The 22,567-nt window shown below is 43.7% G+C and overlaps 1 protein-coding gene across 2 annotated transcripts; it reads left to right on the top strand.

The window, feature by feature from the left end:
* The first annotated feature begins 191 nt into the window (after positions 1-191).
* Positions 192-19,675, top strand: COQ9 (coenzyme Q9). Of its 2 annotated transcripts, none has more exons than XM_061593776.1 (9): positions 192-306; positions 3,363-3,534; positions 3,988-4,123; positions 5,358-5,500; positions 5,736-5,820; positions 7,088-7,192; positions 12,292-12,447; positions 18,025-18,078; positions 18,988-19,675. In XM_061593776.1, the coding sequence occupies exons 1-9, from the start codon at positions 246-248 to the stop codon at positions 19,021-19,023; spliced, it is 948 nt and encodes a 315-aa protein (XP_061449760.1). In that variant the 5' UTR covers positions 192-245; the 3' UTR covers positions 19,024-19,675. The 2 variants fall into 2 exon arrangements, with proteins under 2 accessions (XP_061449760.1, XP_061449759.1); XM_061593775.1 differs by lacking the exon at positions 192-306 and adding an exon at positions 718-815.
* Positions 19,676-22,567: the final 2,892 nt, after the last annotated feature.

The following is a 22,567-nucleotide window of genomic DNA, read 5'->3' on the forward strand; positions in this document are numbered from 1 at the left end:
TAAGGGAGCATGATGGCGCTGCCCTGTCTCTATCTATGATTTGCATTGGGAGCTGCAGTAGTGGAAAGCCAGCACAGCCTTAAGACTGGAAGCCGGAACAATGATGATTATCAAATCGTTCTAAAAGTCTTATCTCCGTGAAGCAATCCCTCCTGGGGCCTATTTGCCCTCTTCAAAGATGGCAACCGCCCCGGCGAGCTTCCCTGTGGGAGGCGGTTCTAGCTGCTCCTTTGCCCACACCAAAGATGGCGGCTGCCGCGGCGAGCCTGAGGCGTGCGGGTTGGGGGCTGCTCCGCTGCCAGGCTGGTGAGGATCTCAGGCGGAGGGGAAGGGAACAGGCGCGACGGGGGGAATCGCCCGTCGTCCCCCAGCTCGGGAAAAGGAGCGGGTGGCAGCGGAGGGGCTCTCCTTTGGGGTTTGTGTTGGGGGGGGAGGTGAGGTGAAGGGCAAGGGCAAGCCCGCTTCAGAATTCCGCTTGAGGACGAGGGAGGCAATTAACAGCCGCCGCTCATTTGCATACGTTATTAACTCATTTTACGTTGTTATGTGATATAACAGTCGGGGACGGGGAAGAGCTGCTTGGATTCCCGCCCCCTCTGCGACCCAGTCAGGCGGCGGCTTCATCCTTTCCTTCCTTGGTAAAGCCGAGCCTATTTTGGATGCTTCGCTCTTTCCGGCAAACCTGGACCCTGTGAAGGAAGAGCACATTGGTATCTGTTTCATATATGCGTGTCCCATTTTCTTTCTCCGAATGCTCACGGTGATGTACATGGTTGTGAAAAAGGCAAGCCCCGTGCTAGGGGTCATTAGGAAAGGTACTGAAAATAAACACTGCCCGTAGCATAATGCCGTCACATAAATCTATGGTGCGGCCGCATTTGGCATGCTGTGTACAGTTCTGGTCGCCTCACCTCAAAAAAGATATTGTGGAGCTGGAAAAGGTTCAGAAAAGGGCAACCAAGATTATCAAGGAAATGAAGCAACTCCCTTGAGAGGAAAGGTCATAGCAGTTGGGGGCTCTTTAGTTTAGAGAAAAGGGGAGTCAGAGGTGGCATGATAAAGTATATAAAATTATGCATGGTGTGGAGAAACTGGACAGATTTTCTCCCTCATAACACTAGAACTCGTGGACATCCAATGAAGCGGAATGCTGGAAGATTCAGGGCAGACAATAGAAAGACCTTCTTCATGCAGTGCACAGTTCAACTATGGAATTCGCTCCCACAGGAGGCACTGATGGCCATCAACTTGGATAGTTTTAAAAGAAGATTAGACAAATTCATAGAGGATAAGGCTACAAATGGCTACTAGCCGTGATGGCTGTACTCTGTCACCATTGTCAGATACAATATGCTTCTGAAAACCAGTTGCTGGAGACTGCAGAGGGGAGAGTGCTCTTTGCACTCGGGTCCTGCTTGCAGGCTTCTCATGGGCAACTGGCTGGCCACTGTGAGAACAGGATGCTGGACTAGATGGGCCACTGGCCTGATCCAGCAGGCTCTTATGTTCTTACGGCTCCCCTCCCCACCAGCCTTTTATCCTTACAACAGTCCTGTGAGGTAGTTTAAGTTAAGATAGAGTGACTGGCCCAAGGTCACCCAGCTGGCTGCTCATCTATGCATTGCTAAAAAACAAAAAAGATATGCATCACCCAAAAAAGAAGACACACATTCGCAAAAGATTTGCATATTCTAGCTGATATGTATAGAAATGATTACTGTAATTTTAAATAGAAATACACTGTCTCTTGCCATAGTGGGAAAGGCTAAGACTAGGCGACCAGACTTAGTCTGCTGTTCAGATGCTCCCTGTTGACAGGCAACTTCTATCCCCCCTCCCAGCCCCCAGATCTCCCTTCTTATGATTCCTTATCTTTAAACCAGACTTGGACCCAACCGCCTGTTGGGTATGCTTTAATTTGGATTCCTGCATTGAGCAGGGGGTTGAACTCGATGGCCTTATAGGCCCCTTCCAACTCTACGATTCTCTGTCCTTCAGACAGAGGACTGTTCTCTGACAGCTCTTTAAATAGGCAACTGTAGTGTAGGACACATCACCCCATAAGAGATTGCCCAGTTTACCCAGATTTATTAACCTGATCACCCAGTAAGATTTATAGCTGAGTGGGGATTTGAACACCAGACTGGTCTAACCCTCCACTTCACGAGGGTATACAGAATGCAATTCCCTTATTGCTTTACTGCAGCTATTCTCCATGTGCCTCTGGGTTTTGAAGGCAGGGCGAGGCTTTGTGTTTTAGTACATGACTTCCTGGGCAAGGTCAGCTCTGTGTTTAGAAAGGCTCTATGGTGCAAATACCAACCTGTGCCTGACATTTTAATTTGCTAACTTGGGGTGTGGATTCAGATGATCTGTATCTATCTATATGCATTTCTCCAGATGTCGAGATGCTTGATGTTTGCATCAAAGGACAGGAGTTGACGCTGAAGGAGTTTATTGGACAAGCTAACTAACCCAACAAGTTCCTTGTATATTCACACTTTTATATTCATAATCAAATGACCAGTTATTTGTTTAATCCAGATTAACCCAGGCACAAAGTGGCTCAGCAGGTCACATGTACTTGGGAAAAGTTCAAATTCAGTGAACAGAAATATGTTCTTCCACAACAATCAAATAAAAAGCATATTGCTATGGATCAATGGTCATATAGATAATTACCAGGTATTGTACAATTCTTGGCTGATATGCCAGCTGTGTTGGCTAACTTCTTTTGGCATGTTAGGAAGGAGGGCCTGGCTTTCACAAGGCAATACTTGTTTGGAGTAGCAATGGTATATTCTGTAAACAGAATCCAGCCCTTCCTAGCCTTTGAGAGGACTAGAGCCGGGGTTCCCAAGCCGCAGTCCACGGCTTCATTCAGGTGGTCTGCAGCATGTAATATTCTTACTGGTTTTTATTAGTATGCTAGTGCTGCTTTTATTTCTGATATTGCATTTTGTTGTATTACAACCTGAATTGTATGGAAGGCAAATTATAATACAATATAAGAAATAAAGGAAGCAATAAAAATACATGACAGATGCTACAACAGGCAAAAAATCATTTAAGTAGTCTGCCAAGACTATCAGCAATTTTCAAGCGGTCCGTGGGGAAAAGGTTTGGGGACCCCTGGACTCAAGCATAACGGCTTGGATGAGAACCTAGGTTCAAGTCTGCTCAGCCATGCAAATTTACAAGGGGGCTTTGAACAAGTCATTCTCTCTTGGCATCAGACCCTCATCTGTAAAGTGACAATCTCATTGGGTTGCTTTGGTAAATTTTAGTAAAGAAGTGCACTTAAAAATGCAGTTGATGTGGTTAATAAAGACACTTATTTGTCTTACTGGTGTGTGTTTCAGTCTTCAGGCACCAGCTATACCCAGCGCAACGTGCTATCCATGCTGCAGCTGTGCTGCAGAGAGCTTCAGATGAGCAGAAGCAGCACTCCTCTCACTCTCCCACCCAGCAGCATTTGGAGTCTGAGCCAGTGGGGGAGCAGCATGATCAGGAGCATCCATACCCGACCCCCAGGTAACCAACGTACACTTCCCCCACCTCACTAGAGCTCTGAGAGCTCTCATTTTCCCCAGACTGCCAGTTCTGATGTAAGGCTTTGTATTGCAAGCAGGATGTGATATATCTGTATCTGTGAGGAGGCATGTTTCAGTGAGTTCTTTTGAAGCTGATATCTTCTCCTGCCTATAATCCCAGGATGATGTGAGCAGCCTCCCGGTGTGTCTTCTCCGACTGCCCACACATAATCCATAGTGATCTTGTGAAGAACAGATCCCTGGATTCATCAGGGCTGCATCTATGGCCTTGTAAATGTTAATCAACAAACACTGTGTACACTGAGCAAGCAAAAGTGCATGCATAGGAATCTGTGGGCAGTTTTATGTGGGCACTAGTTGTGATAGCTATGGAGAAGCAAAATGGGAGACCAAAACGGTTTGAGGGTGTGACTTCCTTTTCTTTTTCTCCCAGTTACACAGATCAGGGTGGTGAAGAATCAGAGGACTATGAAAGTGAGGAGCACTTGCAGCATCGGATCCTGACAGCAGCTCTGGAGTTTGTCCCTACTCATGGCTGGACAACGGATGCTATTGCAGAGGGAGCCAAGGTACCTGTCAAGGGGACTGATGTTCCAAGAGGTGCAGGGAGTATCTGCATAAGATATTTAACAGTGCAATCCTAACCATGTCTGCTCATAATTCAGTGGGGCTAACTCTCAAGTAGGTGGGTTTAGGACTGTAGCCTTAGTCAGCTTTTAACTGTTGTGATGTTCCCAGAAAAATGGTCTTATGGGGATGCTGAGAATTTTCTGGTGAAGAACGTAAAACTCTTTGCAGAGTTATGATTTTGCAGAGTTCCCTGGAGGGGAACCATCACAATTAACCCATTTAAAGTTTTCTGGCCACAGTGGGCCTTTACCTACTAAGCACATGCAACAGATGACTGAAACTTGCTTTTTGGGCTCCTCCATTGAGGAAGACTATGCTCTTGTACTCTCTGTATGTGGTAAACAATAATTTGGAAGATGTGTTTGGATGATGATATTACACTACAGAGGGTTAGACAGATGAACTTCAGGATCCTTACAAATTTACAGCGTAGAGCAGAGCTGCCTCGGTTTTTTCAGCAGCATGAAAACTCCTGTACAAATAAGGTAGTGCCATCATGCAGGGGCTACAATGACACAAAAAGCATCAGGAAAGATGGACTCTTCATATTTAGCATTTATGTAGCACTTTCCGGTTCAGAATGATTTGCATGCTATACCCCAGTACTCATCAACCCTATAATGTAAGAGAATAATTTCCCCATATTGCAAAGGGTGTGTGTGCAGAGAGAGTGGCTTGTATAAAGCCTCCTAGGAAGTTCATGGAAAAGGTGAGATTTGAACTGGGGACTTACTAATTTAAAACTGAGTCTGTCGCCTCCTACACCAGGAACAGGGAACCTTTTTCAGCCTAAGGGCCACATTCTGTTCTGGGCAACCTTTCATGGGACATATGCTAGTGGTGAGTGGGGCCAGAGGCAAAAGCGGGGGGAGCAATTAAGGTAAACTAGTTTCCAAATGCACTCACACATCCCTCTCAACCCTCAGTTCAGGTAAGCAAGAGTCATTATTAGAGTTCAAGGGCACATTCCAGCCAGGCAAAAACGCTCACGCGGCCTGAGGAAAGTCCCAAGGGCTAGATAGAGAGGTCTGGAGGGACTGCCTTCCAAGGGCGAGTGCTGTCAAGAATGGTTGCTTCACTTTGAATGTTTATACCTAACAGGCTATAGAGCGATGTTCCCTGCTTTCTGCATCTCTGATGATTTACCTGTTCACCCTGTCTCCCTCCTTTTAGTCACTGGGTCTCTCTGTTGCTGCAGCAGGGCTTTTTCACAACGATGGCAGCGAACTGATCCTGCACTTTGTGTCTCAGTGTAACTCCAAACTCTCTGAACTTCTGGAGGAGCAGCACAAGCTGGTGCAGCTGGGCCAAGCAGAGTGAGTACTGGGCACTGCAGCTGCTGTGGGAGGTTATGTATTGCACCACCATTTCAGGCAGAAGCACCGTATATTACAAATGCACATAGACACGGAAAGTCAAACCACAGAGTTTGGCCAAAGGATGATGCTTGTGAGGTAGCCTTCCTAATGCATCCTTGCTACTGATTTTTGATTAAAGAGTAAAGTCAGAGTAAAGAATAAAGTTGTAGTAAATACTCTTTTCCTTTTAAAGGAAGAAGAAGACAGACCAGTTTCTAAAGGATGCTTTGGAGGCCCGGCTGAGGATGCTGGTTCCATATATTGAAAAATGGCCCCAGGTACAAACCTAAGATGATGATGATGATGATTTAGAATATATTACCCACCCTTCACCCAAAGGTCCCAGGGCGGGTTACAACAGTTTTAAAACACATAATTGAAAACAGTTAAAAACAACCTAAACAATATAACAGAAAATAGGGTGGATCCTAAAAATATGCATCTCAGGTGCCAAAGGCCAGGGTAAAGAGGTGCATGTTCAGCATTCACCGAAAGTTGTACAGTGAAGTTGCCAAATGCACCCCAGTGGGGAAGGAGTTCCACAACTTAGGGAATGCCACAGAGAATGCCCTGTCATGGGTGATTGTCCCCAGAGCTCCATCTGTGTTCACTACTTTGTATGTCAGAACTGGACTATTTATTACCATTCCCTCTAATAGTGAACTCAGGTGGTTGAGTGCCTACCAGTATGGGTTTCTCTATATTTGGGAGGGATGAAGGGGGGAGAGATGAAGGTTTTTCCTGAACGGCTGCCCCTTGCTGCCTCGAGGCTTGAACGGCACTATTCTAGGTTGGGTGGAGAGTTGGGATACACAGCAGCATTGTGTTGCAGAACTCCTTTATTGTGGTTATTATCTCACTCTTCCTTCAAAGAGTTTGGGGGAGTATATGTGGTTCTCCCTTCTTTTACCCAATTAACAACCATGTGAGGTCAGTGAGGGTGAGAGATCAAGGTCACCCTGCAGGCTTTGTGGCTGAATGGGGGTAGATTCCGTTCCTACCTGTTTATCTGATCATAAATCCTTTTAGAGGCAACCATCTTTTTTGCAATAGCAAAATAACAAATATGTCCATAATATTTTGTTTCCGTTCAAGAACTATAGGAAATTCAAGCTTCAGTTAGTGCCTAGTATCAAAGCATGACCTAGATTTCTCTGAGAGTTGCTTTAGGACTCTGGTGGCTGTTGTTGTTAGGTTCTTGTGGTAATGAAAAGCATTGCCAGTGTTTCCTGACCCACAGGACAGAGACAGGCGCTGGGATTAAAGTTATGTAGGTAGAAATTGCAAGGAAACCAGGTTGGGACTACATTCATGTTGTAAAACAGGGGTGCCTGGACTACCCCCTCCATCTTCCCTAACCATTGGCCATTCTGACTGGAGCTGATGAGAGTTGGAGTCCAGCAACTTCTGGAGGGCACCATGTTGGCTGCCCAGTATAAGAAGACAGGGCATTTAGAAAAGAACAGCGGAAAGCATCTACAAGATGGTGGGTTAAGAGTGCTTCTCTTTGCTCCATTAATTTCTCTGGCTTTTCCTTCTCCCTAGGCTATTAGTGTGCTGTTGCTGCCACACAATATCCCAGCCAGCCTAAACCTCCTGACAAGCATGGTGGATGACATGTGGCATTATGCAGGAGATCAGTCCACTGATGTAAGTCTGAGCATGACAGGCTGTTGATAGTACTTTGCGTGGCCACAGGAAAGCTTGAAATGTGTTGCTTTGCATGATAAATACATTCCGGGCTGTGCTTGGGGAAATTATGCTGTTGAAACACTTATGCTGCCTAAAAAGCTTTCAAGATTTTGGTTTCCAAAGAACTGGGGATATGATAGACACTCTTTATTGCATTAGCTATATGTCTTGGCTGACTTCCTATAAAACAACAATATTGGGGATAATATTTGGTGGGGCTGTCATGTGTGAATTGCTGAGAACCAAAATTGTGGATGGGTTGGGGGGGCAGATTGCTCTGCAGATAAGAGGGACCTCTGCAGTATGCAGAAACATCCTGCTTTTTAAAACAGTAATGTGAGAAAAGTCCTGTACTCTCCCCAGTTGCAAATCATCGTGGGCCAAGAGCTGCATATGTGTGCTGCCCTTAGATTGGCAGCAGAGAGAGCAGGGTGTAAATATGAGCCATAAGAACTTCAGAAGAGTCTTGCTGGATCAGGCCAGACATCCGCCTTGTCCAGCCTCCTGCTTCCCACAGTGGCCAACCAGATGCCTCAGGGAAGGCTGCAGGCACGATTTGAGGGGCATTGCCCTCACCTGCTGTTGCTTCCCAGTGATAGGTAATTGGAGATGTTGCCTCTGATCTGGAGGTAGTATATAGCCATCGCCCTCCGTGAATTTGTCTAATGCCTTCTGAAGCATTCCAGTTGATGGCCATCACTACATGACATTCGTGGTAGCAAACTGGGTAGTTTGACTGTGCACTGTACAACGAAGCACTTCCTTTTGAATGTCCTGAATCTTTTGCCAGTGAGTTTCATTGGAGGGCCCTGGGTTCTAGTATTATGAGAGAGGGAGCAAAATGTCTCCCTTCACCCCATGCATAATTTTATACTCCTCTATCCTGTAACTCCCATCCGAACTCAGCCCTAATCGTTACTGCAAACTTGGTGTTGCAGCTAACCATGGTTGACATTTGACGTTTGTATATGTATAACATTCTGTCTACATTGGGTCTATCAGGGCAAGAAGGTTTTTTTGTTCTGCTTTCCATGATGCCAGTTTTTGAACTGAAGACCGAATGACAAATTCACAGAGTAGATCACACATAGCCATGGGTCTGTTTGGAGGCATTGCCAGGTACTTCAAAGACTCAAGGCACAGTCCAGTGACACAAATTTGCCTAGAATTTGCATAGGCCGGCTTTCATATATTTGCATATATAGGCTGACTTTCAGAGGGGAAGAAGAAGCTCTCTGAACTATGGAGCGACAAAAGGATTTTCTGGGCCCAGTGCACTCTGTCAGGTGTGGGGAACATTTGGTCCTCGCGATGTTGCTGAACTGTAACTCCCATCAGCCCCAGCAAATACGACCAAAGGCCAGGGATGATAGGAGTTGTAGTTCAGCAACATCAAGGGGGGGCAAAGGTTCCCCCCACCTGCTCTATGTGATGGATTGGGTCTTCCTTCTCCCCAGCTCCCCACTTATTGGCAGGAACTACTGCTTATGTACATACCAAAACTCATACCTCTGGACAAATTAAAACCGTGGGTGGCTGTCTACTGAGCTTTGGTCTTGTGCCCAGTTGCCTTGTAAGCAAATTTTTAAAACTCATATTTAGGAGCTGGAAATCCAGGGCTCAGCATAAAAGACCTCCCTTGGTACTTGCCCCCCATGCCATCCCCTGACAATACTCTAGGTTCTGTTCTTGTCTTATTTATCACATTTACATGTCACCTTTCTATCTTGAAGACACCTAAAGTGACAGACAATAAAACCTCATGAAAACCATTAAAAGAAATGTAATGATCATGCAAACTAAACGGTCAAATAAAAAAAGAGACAACATTTTAAGAACTGAGTATATTTAAAACTGGCAGTAAATAAGCTGGTTGTAGCTGCATTAGATTTTGTAATTATAAAATGGTTTTCTTTTTATAGAAGGAAACAAAATGGTGTGTGTTTATTTCAGTGACACACACACACAGTTGAATTGGGCATTTACCATCTGAAAGCACAATTCTGTTTAGGATCCCACCTCCAGCTGGGACGACAGAAAGTGAAAGATTTTCTTTGAAAACTCTTAAACAGCTCCCTAAAAATACCCAGAGCCATCATCTTTCTGTCAGGAAATAATAGCAAAGTAAATTATATCTTAATTAAAGCAGTTCATGAATTACTTGACCTATTGTAAACGTAAGTAAGAGTAGGAAGAGCTTAGTGGGTCTTTTTAATGAATGACTTTAATAAACTTGTGTGATAAAATAGCAGCCACTGCAGTGACAAATAAGTAGCACACAGACAAATTAAAGGAATAAACCAGACAGCCAACTAAAATATACTGATCACGCCAGGCAACTAAAGTTCTTGGAGTATGCAAATTGTGGATGAGCATTTAAAAAGAGTCAGCCGTAGAAGTTGTGCCTGATCCCCCTTCCCCCACAGCTGTCTTGGAAACTGGAAACATGCCTATACATGGCTTACAGGACTTTGTTGCAACTCTTGTGGATTCCACCAGATCTGTTCTTTAGGGAGTTGCCAATGTATCCCATTTTCCACATTGGATAACATTTGAGAAGTGAAAACAAGAAATATGAGGATGTCATTTAGTTAGGCTTGATTCCCCTTGGGAAAGTGGCATGTTTCTTGAAGTTCTGACAGGCTGAATGAGAAATTGGTTCCCAGTTATGTTGTGTCTGGCATAATTTTATGTAACTCATGAGCTGATATGCTACCCAAACAGATATTGATCCAATATAAATCATTACTTTGCTGATCTGGAAGTTCCTATCTATACTTGTTAAAATGTAAGGGAGCCAATTGCAGAGAACCTAGCGCTAGAATCTGATATCAATATATCTTCTTGTTGGGAGGAGGGGGCTGTGGAGTCGTAGAGTTGGAGTCTGAGTCAGAAGCAATTTTGGGTGGAGTCGGAGTTGGTAGAAATGTACTGACTCCGACTTCAAAATAAAATTAATATTTTAATATTAATATTAATACATTAATATACATTTGCCATTTATGAAGGAGTCAGAGTCGGAGTCAGACAGTAGAAAAATTAATAAACATTTGCCATTTATGAAGGAGTCGGGCAGTAGAAAAATAGAGGTTTGACATACCGACTCCACAGCCCTGGTTGGGAGACTCTGTTGTGGTATCACTAGAAATCATTGTAGTACACAGTGTGAGCTTTTGGGCAGTGTGGCTGGCCAGTTACACAATAATGAGCTGGCTGCAGCCCAGAACACCTCCAAGTTTACCTTGGCAATCTCAGCTGACACATTGAAGCATATGGTAAGCAGCCTTTGACTTAGTCCCAAGAGCCATAACTCAGTTGCAGAGCATCTGTTTTACTTTCAGAAGGCTCCAGGTTCAATCCATGGCATCTTCAAGTAGGGTTGGGAATGTTCCCTGCTTAAAAACTCCTGAAGAGCCACTGCCAATTAGTGTAGATGGACAGTGACCTGACTCGGTATAAGGCAGCTTTCTATGTAATCAGAAATCTTTATACATGTTGGATTTTCAGGATGAGACTCTTCCACAGTGTTTCCAAATAAACCACATTTATCCATAGAAGTTCTGGATCGTATCTCATTTTGTGTTAATCCCTGTTTGCATCCTTGATGGATAGGTCCTGAGGTGGCTTACTGGGCAAAATTTCTATTCCAGTAGCAGATATGTGTTGAATTGTTTTTAGAGGGATAGCAGTGCTACAGCGCAATACTGAACATGTTTATTCAGAAATAAGTACCACTGAGTGTAATGCAACTTGCTTCCATGTAAGTGGACATAGGACTGTAGTCTTTGTTATAACAACAACAAAAAAGCCAGTCTTGTGGCACCTTCAAGACTTATTGCCCGTAATTTTTCATAGAGCTGGTTAACTAACTGGTTTGACGGGATTTTCTGCTTTGGGGCTAGACTAACACGGTGCAAGACCAATTTGTTTTTCAGCTTAACTGTGGTGGTGGTGTTTTTTAAAGGTGTATAGCCTGGGTGAATAGTATTTGGTGAATGGGGAGATGTTGTATTGAGCTCTGATCCAAGATTCTGCAAAAATAATCTGGGCTGTGCTACCAAAAACTGCTGGGCCCCCTCCAAATACTAGAATTTTTTTATTTCTAGAGTTGTTCATCCGAGTCAGGGGATCATGTTTCATTGTCTCTGTAAGAGATTCGCACCTCTCCATGTGTAATAGGAGAATTTTATTATTATTATTATTATTATTTATTATTTATTAAATTTATATACCGCCCGACTAGCAATAGCTCTCTGGGCGGTGAACATAAAATAGCATAAAAATACAATGAATAACAAAATAATACTAAAATACAATCAACAATCCAATACAATAAACATTTTTAAAATTAAATCAGTGTAACTTAAAATGCTTCAGAGAATAGGAAGGTTTTGACCTGGCGCCGGAAGGAGAGCAGAGTTATTATTATTATTATTATTAAATTTTATTTATACCCCGCCTTTCGGCCAAAGGCCCTCAAAGCAGCTTACAAAGAAAAATAAACACAGGTATAAAATACAATAAAAATACAATAAAAACAATATATAATTTACAAAAATTAAATTAAATAACAAATAACATTATCATAATATTGTTAATTAAAAGCAGGGGGAGCCCAGGGTTCCAATCTGAAGAAGTTATTAGTTAAATTGAAAGTACTGGGGAGCCCCAGGTTCAAGTCCCCACTCAGCTCCCTAGATGACCTTGGAACCATCATCTTCCCTCCAGCTAACCGACACTGCAGGTCTGCTTTCTTGCGGGGCACTTCGTGCTGCGGAGGCTGGAGGCTTAAACGCACAGAATTTTACTGTGCAAAGTAAGCCCACATCTCCACATTTACTGAGTGCATAGGTGTTTACAGGTTGCAGAATCTAGCATTTCATGGTGCAGAATTTGTGTTCACATGAGTTTTTAAAAAATAATGCAGGGTTTATCAAGTTATAAGTGCTAAGTGTAGTGGTCGTGGGTGGAATAACTGCACATTTGTAAAGCTTGGGAAGTCTTAACATCTTACTGGTACTAATGCAACTCCTGTCGCTTGACTCCTGCCTTTACAGATAAACTGGTACACTCGTCGAGCAGTCCTCGCTGGCATTTACAATACTACAGAGCTGGTGATGATTCAGGACTCCTCTCCTGACTTTGAGGACACTTGGTCCTTCCTACAAAACAGAATAGCTGATGCCATGAACATGGGCCACACAGCTAAACAGGTGATACCTTAATAATAACTGTATAAACAGCACCTTCTTCCGTTGCTCATGTGAAGTGAGCTTTGGTCATATTCTTGTGTGAAAATGGTTTGTTTTTTTTCAGCCTGAGAAGTAACTTCTCCTGACTGTTTAAGCCAGCCTCCCCCAACCTGGTGCCCTCCAGTTATTTTGGACTGGAGCTGATGGGAGTTGTAGTCCAAAACATCCAGATGGCACCACTTTGGGGAAAGCCTAGTTAAAGCCATGGGTGGCAACCTTTCTTGGATTAAGGACTCATTCCTTGCGGGGGGGGTTGGAGTTGTTAGGGGCCACACTCTGGTAGTAGGCAGACTTGAGAGTCAAAAGCAGGCTGATTGGGACCATAAACCTCCATCCATGCATCTTCCCAATTGCAGACATACAAATATTCACACATCCCTAACAATGCGTGATGTGTGTGTTTTGTCACTAATTAGGATTTGGGTTCACTTTATCTCCTTACTTGATTGTCAGATGTATGAATGATAAGTTGTATTCGTAGTCTAATTTAGGTGATTGATTGCTTAGCTACTCTCCCACAACGTCCTCTGTAGAGTTCCCAGGAATCTTAGAAGCAAGTTTTCACTGGCTGCACTGTCTTGTCTGAAGCAAATGTGGGTGGGTGAGGGGAAGTACACTGTGCCTTTTACAGCCCAACTATTGAAGAAACAACAACTATGTCAGTACATTGGTTGGGTATCAGCTTACCAGCTGCACAGACATTCTTCACTGTCCAGTGCACCAAAAATGCCTCCAGCATCCTTGAGCGTGCTTGGTGTCCTACAAGGGCACGTGCACAGTCCTGCTGTCCTGGTCTCTATGACAGAGTACAGGTTGTATCCAGTATTAGTCACACTTGGAGTAAATTATTATTATTATTATTATGTCCATTTATAGACCTCTTACTATCTAAAAGATCTCAAAGTGGTTTACAATAATATACACAAGGTGCAATAAAAACATATCAAATTAATTTACAAAGCAAAATACATAAACAGTATCCATATACATAAACAGGAATGAAACCTTAATCTTTAAACAATTAGTTTAAATAGTCTCAGACCTTCAAGGAAAATACGGCAAGTTACTGAATATATATTTAAAGGTTTTGGGTTAATCGTATTTAAAATGTACCGTATGTCAATAATGATTTCAAAGTTTGCCATTTTCAAATGAAATACCAAAACATCAGAATTACAACTCAAAGCATTAAAATTATCACTATTTTAAAAGTGTTTTCAGGATCATCAACAGCTTTCCTATGAACAGTGATGTCAACACAGATGCATAGTTTTACCATATTGGCTTGCATTCTCTTGCCCTTCCTGGAACCCCTTTAATAGTTATATATTTTCCAGCTTGATTAGATCCCACAAAGCTGATGGCTTTGATATCAGGATGGTCATAAATAAAATTCACCGCTGCATGTTGTCCATGGATGATGTTCAGTGTCCCATCAGGGGCTCCAGCATCCTGCAGCAGCTTGGCAAGGAACACGAGGGCTCCTGGCACACCCAACAATCGGTAGCGTAGCTGAGCAGGGAGGAGCAGACAAAATCCATTGAAATTAATGGATATGACTAACTTGAGTCCATTAATTTCAATAGGTCTCCTAAGTAAACCTTGCTTGGCTGCAGCTCTTCATTTTTAAGCTCATGGTGGCTGGGCTGAAGCCTGCCTGAACTTTCTCTCTCCCTCCCTTGTTCTCCTCACTGTGATCCATCAGTCAGGGGAGGCAGCCGGAGGCAGGCAGGCGCTTCTCAGATGGCAGCATAGCAGTCCTCACACACTATTATCTCAGGATATTGCCCTTCCCTGCCCACCTGTCTGCCTGCCTCCAGCTCACTCTGTCTTCCCTTTCCATCTCTCTCATTCTCCTCACGGCTGCAGTTTGATCATGCTAAGAACAAGAGAAGGGGAGAAAGAGGAGGTGAGAGTGAGATGTAGGCAGGCATACACAGGCCCGAGACCACAGAGTGCTGGGGCTAGACTGCCTTTTGGAAAGGTGCTCCAGTCTAGCTACTGTGCCCAGGTCTCTGACTTTGTACGTATACCTAACTGCTTGCCTGCAGTGCACTCTTCTTGTCTGTCTTGTTCTCCTTGCAGCTGTGACTAGATCGCAGTGAGGAAGATGAGACTTAAAGTGAGAAGAGAGATAGGCAGGGTCAGGGCAGACCAGATGAAAAAGCTCTGCAGACCATGTCCAGGCCACCGGTTCTTCACCCATGGCTTAAATCAGGGTCAGGAACCTTTGGCCTGTTTGATGGGAGTGCATTTTCCCGGGCTATTCTTCCAGGGGCCACATCTTGCAGTGGCCAGGGCCAGAGCCAAAGTGGGTAGAATTTGCAGCATCACAGGATTGCATAGTTCTCTCTGCTTCATCTGCCACATCTTAATTTCATCTTTCCCCCATTCCCTTCCCGTTATTGCTCTGTTTTGGGTCAGACCATTTATGTTAATTTGCCTGGTTACATCATGTAGCAGCGCTCTCTCTCACACACACATGTATGATGTGGAAGAAGAAGCGATTCCCAGAGGGATAGCACAGTGAACAAGAGTGGACCTGCAGTTTCTGGAGGGTCACATGAAATTAGACAGGTCACAGGTTCCCCACCCATGCTTTAAGCAGTAACTTCAGTGGTAACTGTGGCTGTGTTGCATTTCTTGGTATTACTGTTGGTACACTAAATCTTTCTAGCAGCTGATGTTCCAGTTGCCTAAATAAGATCATGTGCTTCTGGCACTGTACACTTCTAAAGAAGTGTTCTGACAACCCTTATACAGTACCTTGCAAAAGTAATCAGACCCCTGACCAATGCTCTCATATTACTGAATTACAAATAGTACATTGTAATTTCGTTCTGTAGGATATTCTATTTTGAAACACTGAAACTCAAAATCAGTTTTTGTAAGGTGACATTGATTTTATGTTGGAAAATGTTTGTAAGAAACAAAAAAACTGGACCATGTTGCTTGCATAAGTATTCAACCCCTGTGCTGTGGAAGCTCCCAGTTTACAGATGAAAGAAATTGCCCTATCAAGGATACCATTACCTTACCATTGGCCTCCACCTGTGAACCATTAAAGTTGCTGTCACATTGTCAGGGTAAACCCCCCCACTGTTGATGGATAATTGGTCAGGCTGTGGATCTCAAGGAAAATGAAGACCAAAGAGCATTTTACAGAAGTGTGAGAGATAATGTAATACAAATGCATAGATTAGGAAAAGGGTGCAAACTAATATCCAACTGTTTGGATATCCCAGTGAGCACATTTGGGTCAATAATCAGGAAGTGGAAGCTGCATCACACCACTCAGGCACTGCCAAGGAAAGGCTGTCCCTCAAAACTCTGCACTCGAACAAGAAGGAGACTTGTGAGAGAAGCCACAGAGAGGCCAACAATCACTTTGAAGGAGCTACAGAGTTCAGTGGCTGGGAGTGGAGTAATGGTGCACCAGTCAACCATATCAAGAGCTCTGCATAACACTGGCCTGTATGGGAGGGTGGCAAGAAAGAAGCCATTACTCAAAAAGTAGTACCTGAAAGCACATACGGAGTTTGCCAGAAAGCAGGAGAGTGCCCCAGCTGTGATATGGGAAAAGGTTTTGTGGTCAGATGAGACCAAGAGAGAGCTTTTTGGCCAAAGCTCAAAGTGCGATGTGTGGCACAAACCTAACACTGTCCATGCCTCAAGACACACCATCTCTACAGTGAAGTATGGTGGTGGCAGCATCATGCTGTGGGGATGCTTCTCATCAGCAGGGACTGGGCATCTTGCTAAAATCAAAGGAAGAATGGATGGAGCAAAACACAGGGAAATACTGCAAGAGAACCTGCTTCAGTCCACTAAAACACTGAAGCTTGGGAGGAAATTCCCTTTTCAGCAGGACAATGATCCCAAGCACAAGGCCAAAGCAACATTGGAGTGGCTCAAGAACAAAAAGATGAATGTCCTGCAGTGGCTCAGTCAGAGTCCTGATCTCAATCCCATTTAGGGTCTGTGGCGCTCTTTGAAAATTACTGTCCACAAGCGACGTCCAACCGACCTGAATGACCTGGAGTGAATCTACCAAGAATAATGGGGCAAAATCCCTCCAACACTGTGCAAAGCTGGTACATACCTACCCCAAAAGACTTAAAGCTGTTATTGCGGTGAAAGTGGCTCTACCAAATATTAATGTGTGGGGGTTGAATACTTATGCAAGCAACGTGTTTCAGTTTTTTCTGTTTCTTACAGACATTTCTCAACATAAAACCAATGTCACCTTACAATAATTGATTTTGAGTTTCAGTGTTTCAAAATAAAATATCATACAGAACGAAATTACAATGTACCATTTGTAATTCAGTAATATGAGAGCATTGGTCAGGGGTCTGATTACTTTTGCAAGGCACTGTATTTCTGATGCTGCAAATCCTTATGAGACCCAAGAGATTTCAAGTTTTTTTACTGTGGAGAATGCATGTGAAAATCATGGACATCTAGGAGGAGCCCATCACATAAGAAAGTTCTTGGCTGCCTGCTCAGTGGCTTTGGATGGAGATGAGAGTAGTTTTCATACACAAACAGTTAAATAAACATGCACATTGAGGCAACATTTTGCTGGGGCCTTTATTCAAACAGGAAGGTGGAAAGGATTGGGAGGGCAAGTCTACCACCACCTCCACCCATGCATGTAACACATGAAAACTGCTAAAGTGGTCCTGCCTACATGTTGTAAGAGACCTTATTTTCGCCCACGTAGTTGTGGTTGATCCATTTGTGCTTCTCTCATAATTTTGCACTGCTGTGCTCTCATGCAGCCCCTAGTGGAGAATGTAAGTTAATTATTCACATTAAAGAAAAGAAGTGGCACTCAGTGCACAACATTTTATTGGTCTCTGAATTAAATCAGGCTAATTTGCTTAAAAAAACTTCCTGAGTTTTCCAAGTAAATAATTCTTTAGTGTTGGGAGTTGCTGCTGTGATGTTGACAAATTATGCTTGTTCTAGTTGTGCCTGTGCATCTGCTGTTATCTGTGCAGATCTTTAGATCACATTGAGACCCTAAGTTTGAATGTCACTGTAGTGCAGTTTCAGGTTTCTACAAATGAATGAATGTACTGCCTTCAAGTCGATTCCGACTTATGGTGACCCTATGAATAGGGTTTTCATGAGGCTGAGAGGCAGTGACTGGCCCAAGGTCACTCAGTGAGCTTCATGGCTATGGGGGGATTTGAACCGTGGTCACCCAGGTCGTGGTCCAACAACTTAACCACTACACCAAATGTGTGCTTGCCTTATGCTTTATCTGTGTAGGATAACGCATTGGACGCTGCCTTATGCTGAGTCAGACCAATGGTCCATCTAGCTCAGTACTGTCTACACTGACTGGAAGTGACTCTCTGGGATTTCAGACAGGAGCCTTTCCCAACCCTGCGAGGATTGAATCTGGGCCCTTCTACATGCAAAGTAGATACTCTACCATTGAGCTACACCCTTTCCCTGTTTGGTTTGTCCACCAGTGTAAAACCAGTACAAAGCAGAAGCCTGCAGTGAATGTCTTTTGTTTCCTAGGTGCAAGCAACAGGTGAAGCCCTCATCCAGGGACTTATGGGTGCCGCTGTTACTGTAAGTAATGCTAAATGCAAGATCCTCTACTTCCAGAATTTCAGGAACACACAGGGAAATATTATTGACTTTTCATGTGCATTTTTAAAAGAGAAGATCTGTAAGGTAGCCTTACTTGTGGGATTTCCCCAGACTAATGCGTATGAATGAGTTTTGGCAATTTTTTCATTACTCAAAAATCCTTCCAAAAGTTGTTTGTTTAAAAAAAATCCTTCCAAAAGCAGAAACAAATACTATGTTGGAAGAGTTTGTTGTCCCAAACTTTGGGACCTATTACTTTTCTTTTCCTATTCATCCCACCCTCCCCGCCCCAGCAGTTAATTTTAAGGGGAAGTGTTATTTGATTTAATTGGGCAGGGCCTCTTCATGGCAAATGCAAGAAGGGTGCTTATAAAATGTTGTTTAGCTGGCAAGCACAAGAGGTCTAAGAATTCTCCCTATAATCTGTTATTGTCTGTTGGGTGTAGCCTTCAAACTATCTTCAGGGTATACATTTTCCTGCCAAGCAACCTCTCTGTGTTGCACAGGATTCTCGTGCATGCTTTAGGGCACATGTTCATGTCATCAAGAGTACTGATCAGCATTGTTCAGCTCCACTTTCCATCCCAAGTGAATGTGAGTGTGCCCTGAAACATACTGTGCATGTTCCAGAGAAACACCCCTAAAGGGTGGGAAAGATTTATTTCAGGGAAGGTTGCTCACCTTACTGATCTTCTCATTGAAGAACTTCAAGATAAGCATTCAAGAAATCCCAGGCTTCCCTGGAACACCATTTGAAAAGCACTGCTTGAGATAGTTACCCACCCCAGTTGTAATGGGCAGTGGCATATTTCCCCTTTGCATCTTTGCAGCCAGTATTTTTCTCATTGGTCTTTTTTTTTAATGCCATATTATTTGTGTACTTGACAGATAAAGAATCTCACAGGACTGAACCAGCGTCGATGAGATGGAAGAGCTGGGGGGAGTCAGCATCTTTCCCAAGACCTGTGAAGAAAAAGGGATGTGGTGCCGAGGAACCCCATCACAAGAACTCTAAACTGTTGTCACAACTTTTCTAGTACCATTTTTCTGATATACACAGAGATCGACAGCCTAGCATAAGAACCCGCTTCTTCTGGGCCATGTGAATGTCATGACTAGGTTTTCTGGTGTTGGTTTCTCTCCCGATGTTTGACCCAACCAGCAAAAAGGAACAAGTTGGGTCCATTTTTAGAAAATAGTATGAATGAAGGTTGGTAACCCAAAATGTGTTGTTTTCACTCTCCCACTGAATATGCCATCTCTGGCTCAAAGAGGGTTATACATCATTGGTGGACCTAGTGAGGAGCAGTGTGTGCCAAATTGTATGAGTTCGTTCCATATACACATACTCAGGAGAGAATACATTGCTGCAGGCTCCTGTTGATGTATCATCGCTGCTTTCCATTCTCTTCCAGGACTAATTACATGAAAGGTGACAACAACTGTCAGCTCAAAGTCCAGCTGTCTAATGGCTGTATGCTGACAGTAGATTCAGAGCTCTGTTGTGAATGTATAATTTCCTCTGTTCCTGGACACTGGCATGTTTGTGACTTAATAATAAACACATTCAAATGGTTTTCTGTGTGACAGTTTGCAGCTCCTTCATTCTGAGATGCATTCAGTTTTTTGACACATATAACATCAAGAGAGTTTGCAGGAGAGGAGTTACACAAGAACGGTACTACAAATACAAGGTTTGGTGTCTGGCCATTTTGGGTAAGGCTGGTTCACATTGACACACACACAGAGACTCATAGTTTGCATGAGTGGTCACAGAATTAATTCTGAATCAGGCTCAAGTCTTAATGACGATTGGGTCAGGGTTTTTTCTTTACCATTCCCTGCCTCTCAGTTTCTAACATTTTGACTCTTAGCTTCTATTTAAAAACTTTTCTTAGCGGCTATAGTTATGACCCAAATTTTCAAATTTTAGTGGCGGCGGGGGGGTTACCTTTGAATATGCAAACTGGATTTAATAGTAGTTTTGGCCTGTTACTTACTTACTTTGGAACATGCCAAAACTACTTTTAAATCTAGTGCTTTTACCTAAAGCATTTTGAATGAAACATCTCAAGAATAGGGCTCTATTCTTAAGGCTGTAATACTTATTTGGGAGCAAGTCTCACTGAATGCTGATTTCTGGGTAAGACAAGTTTAGAAGCGAGCTGTGTGACTAGTTGCCCTTGAATCCTGTGGCTTGTTTTCACAATCACTGGTATTTCAGCTGTTTTTGTCTGGGATTAGTAACGTCAGCTTCCATTTTTCTTACTTGGCCAGGGAATGCTAATGTGACAGAAGTGGGTGTGTCCCTTTTTATTTAGACGATATTGTCTCTGCATCAAGCCAATGGTTTTTTCAAATCCTTTCGGTGAACAATTCAGTCTTGAATGTTGTTGCGGTTTTGGTGATCTTGTGGTAAGAAGGTAAATGTTATGATTAGCAAGCTAGCTAAATGTGGGCTGGATGGAACAACTATCAAGTGGATCTACAGTTGGCTCCAGAATCGTACTCAAAGAGTGCTTATCAATGGTTCCTTCTCAAACCGGGGGGAGGTAATGAGTGGGGTTGCACAGGGCTCAGTCCTGGGCCCAGCACTCTTCAAAGTTTTTATGAATGACTTGGAGGAGGAGGTGCTGGAAGCGCTCATTAGATTTGCAGATGATACAAAATTGGGACGGATATTTAATACCCTGGAAGACAGAAACAAAATTCAAAGGGATCTTGATAGGCTTGGAGCATAAAGATGAAAAGAACGCAATGAACTTTAACGGATGAGTGCAAAGTTAGCAGCTGGTATGGCACAGTGGGGAGGAGGGCCTGGCTGGGAGTCCAGAGTCTGTGAGTTCAAATCCCTGCTTGTGTCTTCTGGGTGTCAAAGGCCAGCTAAAGATCACCCCAACAGAGTGGCTCAGGGGTTACATGCCCTGCCACCTGTGCAGCCGTGGGCAAGCTGCATAGTCCCAAGGAGCCCAGTTGCCCCCCAGCTGGCAGCTGCAGACAAGGACAAGACTGCATTAATAGACGTATAGTTTCCAAATTGCGTAAAGTACTAGTTCCCCTCTATTTGGCACTGGTTAGGCTTTATCTGGGCTTCTGCATACAGTTCTGGACACCACACTTTAAGAAGGATGCAGACAAGTTCAGAGGAGGGCAACAAGGATGATCAGGAGACTGGAAACAAAGCCCCATGAGGAGAGGCAGAAAGAATGGGGCATGTTGAGCCTTGAGAAGAGGAAACTTAGGGGAGATACGATCGCACTCTTCAAGTACTTGAAAGGTCACATACAGGAGGGCCAGGATCTCTTCTCAATCGTGTCCCAGAATGTAGGACACAGAATAATGGGCTCAAGTCACAGGAAGCCAGATTTTGACTGAACAGGAAAAACTTCCTGTTAGAGCTATATGACAATGGAACCAATTCCCTAAGGAGGTGGTGGGCTGTCCAACACTGGAGGCATTCAAGAGGCAGCTGGACAGCCACCTGTCGGGTACCGTATGCTTTAACTTTGATTCCTGCACTTAGCAGGGGGTTGGACCCGATGGCCTTATAGGCCCCTTCCAACTGTATGATTCTATGCTAGTAGTGGTCAATAACTGCCAGAGGAAGATAGATCTGTGCTTGTTTTTTCTTTTGGGACTAGCTTGGAGATTGGTTGAAAGTAATTAAGATTCTTAATTACCTAGTTTGGTATATGAATTTTTCCAGCTTACAACTCTTGGTTATATCACCATTGGAATGACATTTTTATGAGAAGTTCAGTGGCAGGAAACCTTAAATGTTTTCCACATATGAAATAGTTGTGGAGGACTAAAACTAGGGCACTGGGCATATCCCTCTGACTTGCAAAGTGAGACATTTAAGATGCTTCACTCCTTTATCTCTTGTTTTGGCTATCTGTGTTCACATTTTCCTTGGGATGGCCAAGTAATTTTCTTCCCTCTCTGGATGCCCAAACTGTCTTTCCAAAAGCTCAAGTTTGAAGTTACTGAAATGTTAAGAATTTGGGGACTGAAATAAATGCTGACTCCTCATACAAAATTGCATCATATTTGCCTCCCTGGCTATGCACCTCCGTTCAGCAGGATTGTGGGATGTACTGAAAAGAATGACTGTAACTGGGCACTGAGTTTTCAAAACAGATGTGCTGGCTGTGAGCAGAACCAAGGATGTCAGTAATGAATTGGCAATTGCAGAATTGAGCTGCTGAAACATCTCTCCCCTTCCCCATATATAAGAGAAGGCTTCACCACTCTTTCCCTGTTCCTGTAAGGACCATAATATCATAACTCTTTTATAAGAAGAGTTCTGGCTCAGGGCAGCATCCTGTTCTCACAGTGGCCATCCGCTATGGGAAGCCTGCAAGCAGGACCTGTGATGCCTCTCTCCCCACTTGTGATTCCCAGCAACTGGCATTCAGAGGTGTGCTGCCTCAGACAGCGGAAATAAACACAGCCATCAATAGCCTTA

The sequence above is a fragment of the Rhineura floridana genome, chromosome 13, assembly GCF_030035675.1.
Source record: "Rhineura floridana isolate rRhiFlo1 chromosome 13, rRhiFlo1.hap2, whole genome shotgun sequence".
Classification (NCBI taxonomy): domain Eukaryota; kingdom Metazoa; phylum Chordata; class Lepidosauria; order Squamata; family Rhineuridae; genus Rhineura; species Rhineura floridana.

Coding starts and splice junctions, on each gene's coding strand:
- COQ9 (XM_061593775.1), top strand. CDS start 752: ATGCTCACGGTGATGTACATGGTTGTGAAAAAGGCAAGCCCCGTGCTA. Junction 4,124..5,357: donor CTATTGCAGAGGGAGCCAAG/GTACCTGTCAAG, acceptor CCCTCCTTTTAG/TCACTGGGTCTCTCTGTTGC. Junction 5,501..5,735: donor GTGCAGCTGGGCCAAGCAGA/GTGAGTACTGGG, acceptor TTCCTTTTAAAG/GAAGAAGAAGACAGACCAGT.